Below are 7,115 nucleotides of genomic sequence, written 5' to 3' on the forward strand. Positions count from 1 at the left end.
ATATTGAGTATATAGATGGGAACTTTAAACTTAATTTAGAAAGTTTGTAACTAAATGTAACCGGAATTCAATTCACTAAATTTAATAGAAAAGCTCAATTACTGCAATATATAAAGAAGACCTTATTTAACCCACTCATCTTGCATTAGAATAGTTGTTATTCATAATAGTTAATGAAATTCAAATAGACAAGTTCCCTCTTTCAAATACATTCAGACACACATTTCAATTCTGTATGTTCCAGTTCATGCGTATCTAAATTTCCGAAGGTAATTCTATATGTATTCATCATTAGTTCATGTTATAAACAAGATGTAATTATCACCGATTGCATTTCCTTTACCTATTCTACAATTTTAATATGAACAATTATGTTTTCTAATAAGTTTCTTTTTGTTTTTTTAATGAAGTTGTGATTAATCACTTATACTATGTCAAAAAGATCAAATCACTCGCGTTCATCTTCAAAGGATCCGAATTCATTACAACAAATATTTAAGAGTAATTGACATTCTAAGTTATTCAGTTTTTGTTTCGTTAATTACAAATGATTAATATTTTAGATTACATTTCTATTCATCTTGGTGTTTTTGTAGGTCCTGTTATTAGAACTCCTCTTTCAGATATCTCAAATGGTAATTGCTGTTAAATCGAATTAAAACTATAATTTTTACTTTATATGTTTCTAATGCTACTAAATCTTATGTTCCTTACATATTCTATCTTTTTTATTATTAAGCTAATTCACCTGCTGAAAGGCTTAAGCTTCGAAAGATAATACTTGATAACAAGAGATCAAAGAAATCGTCATCATCAACAAATGTTCGAAACATATTGTGTGAGAACATAAGTTCGCTGCAGTCTTCTAATAATAACAAGAGATCAAAGAAATCGTCATCATCAATAAATGTTCCTAACATATTGTCTGAGAACATAAATTCGCTGCAGTCTTCTAATAATACTCACCGGAACATGTACTCCATTGGTCCTCATACAAGTATAAATGAGACAAGTTCATTAGTTTCAACCATAACAGGTATATGTTCTGTTTATTTTTTCTTAGTTTTCTATTATATTTCACTAACCAATATTCTTATACTAAGATTCATGATAAAATATGTAACCTTTAGATAACTCCAGCAAATCTACACCGTCAGATGATAATCTTCGATATTCCATTTCTCCTCGCATTAATATTAGTAACAATCAAGTGGTATTTGGTTCTACGTCTACAATTACAAAGTTGTCTTCTGGTAAACGTAAGCTCGAGCATAAGAAACGTGACACTACTCCTATACCTATGGTCAATTTGGATTCCGATGATGATGATGTTTTAGTCAGAGTGGAGGACCCTTATAAGGGGGTATCTAAAGGTTTAATTCTTTTTCATCTTTTTCGGTCATATATTATATTGAAACAGCAATATAACCATTACTCTATATTTAATAGATTATTTGGACCATGGTGACCAAGTTCTTACATGCGAAATCTGTAGTGCAAAGTTATGGACATCAAAAGGTGGAAAAGGTCGAATAACTATGAATAAGATGTGTTATAGTATGTGTTGTGGGTATGGTAAAGTTGAGCTACCGCCTTTAAAGGATGCGCATACGTCTTATCAACTTTTGTTTTCTTCCTCAAATGAAAAAAGCAAGTTTTTCCAGAAGAATATAAGACGATACAACTCTATGTTCTCTTTTACATCTATGGGTGGAAAGGTTGATTCTGCTATTAACAAGGGCCATGCTCCGTTTATTTATCGTATCAGTGGGCAAAACTATCATTGCATCGGTAGTCTTAAACCTTCTAATGGAAATCAACCTCAGTTTTGTCAGCTATACATATATGACACTGAAAATGAAATAACAAACAGACAGGCATTATTCGGGTATGATTCATTATAAGCCCCATCTTTTTTACTTATATATATTTATAGAAAACGATTTTCTATTATTATTATTATGCTATATTAATTTTATGTTGTTTATTTGTATTTTGTCAGGAAAACAAGCAAACCTTCGTCCTCTAATGATAAAGAGATTGATGTTGAAATGATACATTATTTGAGGGATTTATTAGATTCAGAAAATATGTTGGTTAAGACATATAGAATGGTCAGAGACCATTTTCACGAATCCCCAGAGGCCAACCTTAAACTTCGTCTTATGTATAAAAGAGAAAAAGATGGCAGAACATATAGCTTACCAACCACGTCGGAAGTTGCTGCTTTGGTTGTTGGAGACATAGATAAAGCTATAGACCATCGTGATATTCTTGTCGAGACTCAGTCTGGAATGTTGCAGCGTATTAGCGAATTACATCCATCATATCTTGCTCTGCAATATCCGTTGCTTTTCCCATATGGTGATGATGGATATAGAATTGATATTCCCCATAGAGATTTAATTGCGACTCAAAAGAAAATAAAGCCAAAGTGCACGATGAGAGAATTTTTTTCATATAGGATCCAAGATAGAAATTATGGTTTTTCCTTAATTCTTAACGGAAGAAGGTTGTTACAACAGTTTTTGGTTGACGCATATACGATGATCGAGAGCGAGAGACTACATTACATTAGAAGACAACAAACAAAACTTCGATCTGAAACATTTGAAAATCTTAAGAAGCATAAAGATAAAGGTAAACAAACTTTAAAAGACACTGGAAAGCCTGTTATACTACCTTCTTTATTTACTGGTGGTGCAAGATTCATGCAACAAAACTACCTCGATGCAATGGCCTTATGTAAGTCTTACGGGTACCCAGATTTCTTCATAACTATAACTTGTAATCCTAAGTGGCCAGAAGTAAAACGATTTCTAAAAGATTCCACCATCAAAGCTGAGGACAGGCCTGACATACTGTGTCGATTGTTTAAAATGAAGTTTGATTCAATAATCAAAGATTTGAAGGATTCTAATTACCTCGGTGAGATTAATGTTGGTATGTTAGGTTTTTTTTACATTTCTTATTTTTGTGTAAAATTTGCAATTAGTTTAATAAAATACTAAATTTGTTTTTTTTATTTAGTTGTTTATACGGTAGAATTCCAGAAGCGTGGTCTTCCTCATGCACATATATGCTTATTTATGAATGTCGATCACAAACTTCCTACTGTAGATCACATAGATCCATTTATATCGGCTGAGATTCCTGATAAAAATCAAGATCCCGAACTTTATTCTTTGGTAAGTGATTATATGATTCACGGTCCATGTGGAAATGCTAATTTGAAGTGTCCTTGCATGGTTGATAAAAGATGTTCAAAAAATTTTCCAAAGAAATTTTCATCACATACAACTGTTGATTCAAATGGTTTCCCTGTATACCGAAGACGAGATTCCGGCCACACAGTTATAAAATCTGGTGTTAGATTGGACAACAGAAGCGTTGTTCCATATAACAAAAGGCTTCTAAAAAGATATCAAGCACACATCAATGTAGAATGGTGTAATCAATCTGGTTCAGTTAAATATTTGTTCAAGTATATTAATAAAGGCCCTGATATGGCTACTGCTGTTGTTTCTGGTGTTTCAAATCCAAGCATTAAGGATAAACCAAGAGATGAGATCAAGGAATATTATGATTGTAGATATATTTCAGCTTGTGAGGAATCATGGAGAATATTCTCAAACGAGGTTCATTATAGGTATCCTGTAGTTATGAGGCTTCCCTTTCATATGCCGGGTCAACAGAATGTTGTTTATGGTGCGGATGACGATATTGATAATGTGTTAAGCAAGCCTTCAGTTGCTTCTTCAATATTTGTTGAATGGATGAAATTAAACGAGTCAAATGAAAATGCTAGAAAGTTGACTTATGTGGAGTTTCCATCAAAATTTGTTTGGAAACTTCAAGATAGATGTTGGCAGGTACGTAAGACGTACCAAACTGTTGGCTGTATACATTCTGTGTCTCCTGCGTTAGGCGAACCTTATTTTTTGAGGATACTTCTGAATAAAGTTAGAGAGCCCAGATCCTTCGAGGAAATACGTACTGTTAACGGTCAGTTATTCCCGACTTTTAGAGATGCTTGCTACGCAATGGGGCTGTTAGATGATGACAATGAGTACGTTGAGGCCATTAAAGAAGCAAGTTTTGAAGGACATGCTGGGTATCTCCGAGCGTTATTTGCTACATTGTTGTTGTCAAATACACTTTCACGTCCAGAGTTTGTGTGGGAGAACACGTGGAAATACTTAGCAGATGATATTTTATACAGACGTCAAAAAGAAACAAATATTTCAGGTTCTCAGCTGTCTTTTTATTTTACATTCTAATTTTCTGTTTCATCATTAATGCCAAACAATTATTTTTTTTTTGAATTTTTAGGTTTAGTGCTTCCTGAACATCAAGTTAAAAACCTTACTTTGTTGGAAATTGAAAAATATTTAGTTTCGAATGGTTCGTCGTTACGAGGTTTTAACACGATGCCTTTTCCTGATGATGATTCATTACGTGATGCTACTAATCGTCTAATCAATGAAGAGCTATCACATGACGTAGATGAAGTACAAACTGAGTTTAATAAGTTGCATCAATGTCTGACAGATGAACAACGAGCTGTTTTTGACGAAATAATGGCAGCAGTTGCAAGCCGTAAAGGAGGGTTATTTTTTGTCTATGGGTACGGTGGAACTGGAAAAACTTTCTTATGGAAGACTTTGGCTTCTGCAGTTCGATGTAGAGGTGAGATAGTTTTAAATGTTGCTTCAAGTGGTATTGCTTCATTATTACTTTCTCGTGGAAGGACAGCCCATTTCGGTTCCATATCCCAATTAATCTCACTGAAGATTCCATGTGTCATATTATGCCAAATAGTGATATTGCCAATTTATTAAAAGAAACTCAATTGATCATATGGGACGAAGCACCGATGGTCCATAAACATGCATTTGAAGCTTTAGATAGGACTATGTCTGACGTGTTTACTGATGGTAGGAGTATTCGATCTGATGTTCCGTTTGGAGGGAAAGTTTTTGTATTCGGCGATGACTTTAGACAAATCTTGCCAGTTATTCCTAATGGTACTAGACAACAAATAGTTTGTGCCTCTTTAAGCTCTTCATATATATGGTCAAAGTGCAAACTGTTAAGGTTGACTAAAAACATGCGCCTAACAATTGGAGCTGATAGTTCTGATATGGACTCTATTAGGGATTTTGCGAAATGGCTGCTTGATATTGGGGAAGGTAAGTTGGGAGATGATAACGATGGTGAAGCAATTATTGAGATACCTGATGATCTATTAATCACCGATAGTTCTGATCCAATACAAAGCTTAATTGACTTCGTCTACCCTTCAATTATGGAACAATTTCGGAATCCTGGTTTTTTTTTCTGAACGAGCAATTCTAGCACCAAAAAATGACGTAGTTCATGAAATTAACGATCGATTGCTTTTGTTATTTCCAGGTGATGCTAAAGAGTATTTGAGTTCCGATAGCATATGTCAAACTGAACAAATGCTTGATTCATTTCAAGAAGGTTTATACTCAACAGAAAATTTGAATGCTCTTAAGATTTTTGGGTTGCCTAATCATAGATTAGTTCTTAAAGTTGGTGTTCCTGTCATGCTTCTTCGCAACATCGATCAACAGAAAGGTTTATGTCACGGTACAAGGCTAAAAATTACTTTTCTAGGCAAACGAGTAATAGAAGCTGAAGTAATATCTAGCGGTAATATCGGCACAAGAGTTTTCATTCCAAGGCTCAATATGATTCCGTCTGACAAAAAAATACCATTTGAATTTCAAAGAAGACAATTTCCTCTATCATTTTGTTTTGCCATGACAATTAACAAGAGTCAAGGTCAATCCTTATCAAAAGTTGGTCTTTATTTGAAAGATCCGGTGTTCACTCATGGTCAGTTGTATGTGGCATTATCAAGGGTCAAGACCAGAGAAGGAGTTAAAATATTGATATTCGATGCTGATGGAAAACCAACAAATAAGACGTCCAATGTGGTCTATAAAGAAGTCTTTGGTAGCTTATAATGTAAACTGTTGTTTTTTGATTTCATATAACATGTTACTTATTTTTTATCATTTTATTTAACTATTTATTGCTTATAAATAATAAGTGACATGTATAACTTTCTCGAGCCTGGGAAGCATTCCCGGGTAATAACCTAGTAAATTATATACAAAATATTAACCAAACCAACCTATAATAATCAGATAATGCCTTATATTAGAGATTTAATCACGTAATAAAGCATAAACAATCAAATTCTTATTATTGAATGTGTAATCATGTAATAAACATAACTGTAATAATATTAGTTATAACAAATCATATTGAATGTGTAATCACGTACATGGGCGCAGCTTACTTGGGGCGGGAGGGCCCCCCCCCCCCGAACTTTTCGATGCGTAGTATTATGAACAATAGCTTCGTATAGATTTTTTTAGCTATATACGTTTGCCCCCCCCCCCCCCCCCCCGGTTTCGGAAAAAAACCAGGGGGGGGGTCAAGCTTCGCCAATGATCACGTAATGGATTTCTATTGAATGTGTAATCATGTAATAAACATAACTGTAATAACATTAGTTATAATAAATCATATTGAATATGTAATCACGTAATGGATTTCTATTGAATGTGTAATCACGTAATAATTTATGTTGAACGTGTAATCACGTAATGGGTATTCAAAAATCACGTAGTGATGCGTGTTAGTGTATATATGTTTTTAGATATATATTTAAGCCCTTTTTACACTTTTAGCCAAGTTTTAAATTTATAAAACACGATATTTACTAACACTAAGCACACATATGGGCAAGTGCACCCATCGTGGACGTAGTATAGTGTTGGTAAGATACCGAGGTCGTCCAAGGACACAAGAGCTTTTAATACCGGTTTATCCTCAACGTCTAATCAAATCAAAAAGTTAGAAGAATGTTTTTAAACTAAGAAAAATAAAAACTAACTAAATGCTGAAAAATAAAATAAATAAAAAAACAGATAGACAAGATGAATCACTTGGATCCGACACGTGTATTAGTATAACCTTTGATTATTTTCGCACTTTTGCACGTGTTTAAGAGATTATCTTAGTTATTGTAGTAGGCCCCTTTTTCGAAGGTGACGTTACCCTCAACCCAGTAGTTT

General features: G+C 33.8%; 1 protein-coding gene across 1 annotated transcript; it reads left to right on the plus strand.

The window, feature by feature from the left end:
- Positions 1-431: 431 nt before the first annotated feature.
- LOC110867133 lies at positions 432-5,996 on the plus strand. The gene is made up of 10 exons (XM_022116270.1): positions 432-501; positions 597-635; positions 740-1,036; positions 1,131-1,373; positions 1,450-1,888; positions 2,003-2,943; positions 3,031-4,248; positions 4,333-4,689; positions 4,845-5,330; positions 5,416-5,996. The coding sequence occupies exons 1-10, from the start codon at positions 432-434 to the stop codon at positions 5,994-5,996; spliced, it is 4,671 nt and encodes a 1,556-aa protein (XP_021971962.1).
- Positions 5,997-7,115: the final 1,119 nt, after the last annotated feature.

This window comes from Helianthus annuus, chromosome 12 (genome assembly GCF_002127325.2).
Source record: "Helianthus annuus cultivar XRQ/B chromosome 12, HanXRQr2.0-SUNRISE, whole genome shotgun sequence".
Lineage (NCBI taxonomy): Eukaryota > Viridiplantae > Streptophyta > Magnoliopsida > Asterales > Asteraceae > Helianthus > Helianthus annuus.

Coding starts and splice junctions, on each gene's coding strand:
- LOC110867133 (XM_022116270.1), top strand. CDS start 432: ATGTCAAAAAGATCAAATCACTCGCGTTCATCTTCAAAGGATCCGAAT. Junction 1,374..1,449: donor TTATAAGGGGGTATCTAAAG/GTTTAATTCTTT, acceptor TATATTTAATAG/ATTATTTGGACCATGGTGAC. Junction 4,249..4,332: donor AAAAGAAACAAATATTTCAG/GTTCTCAGCTGT, acceptor TTGAATTTTTAG/GTTTAGTGCTTCCTGAACAT.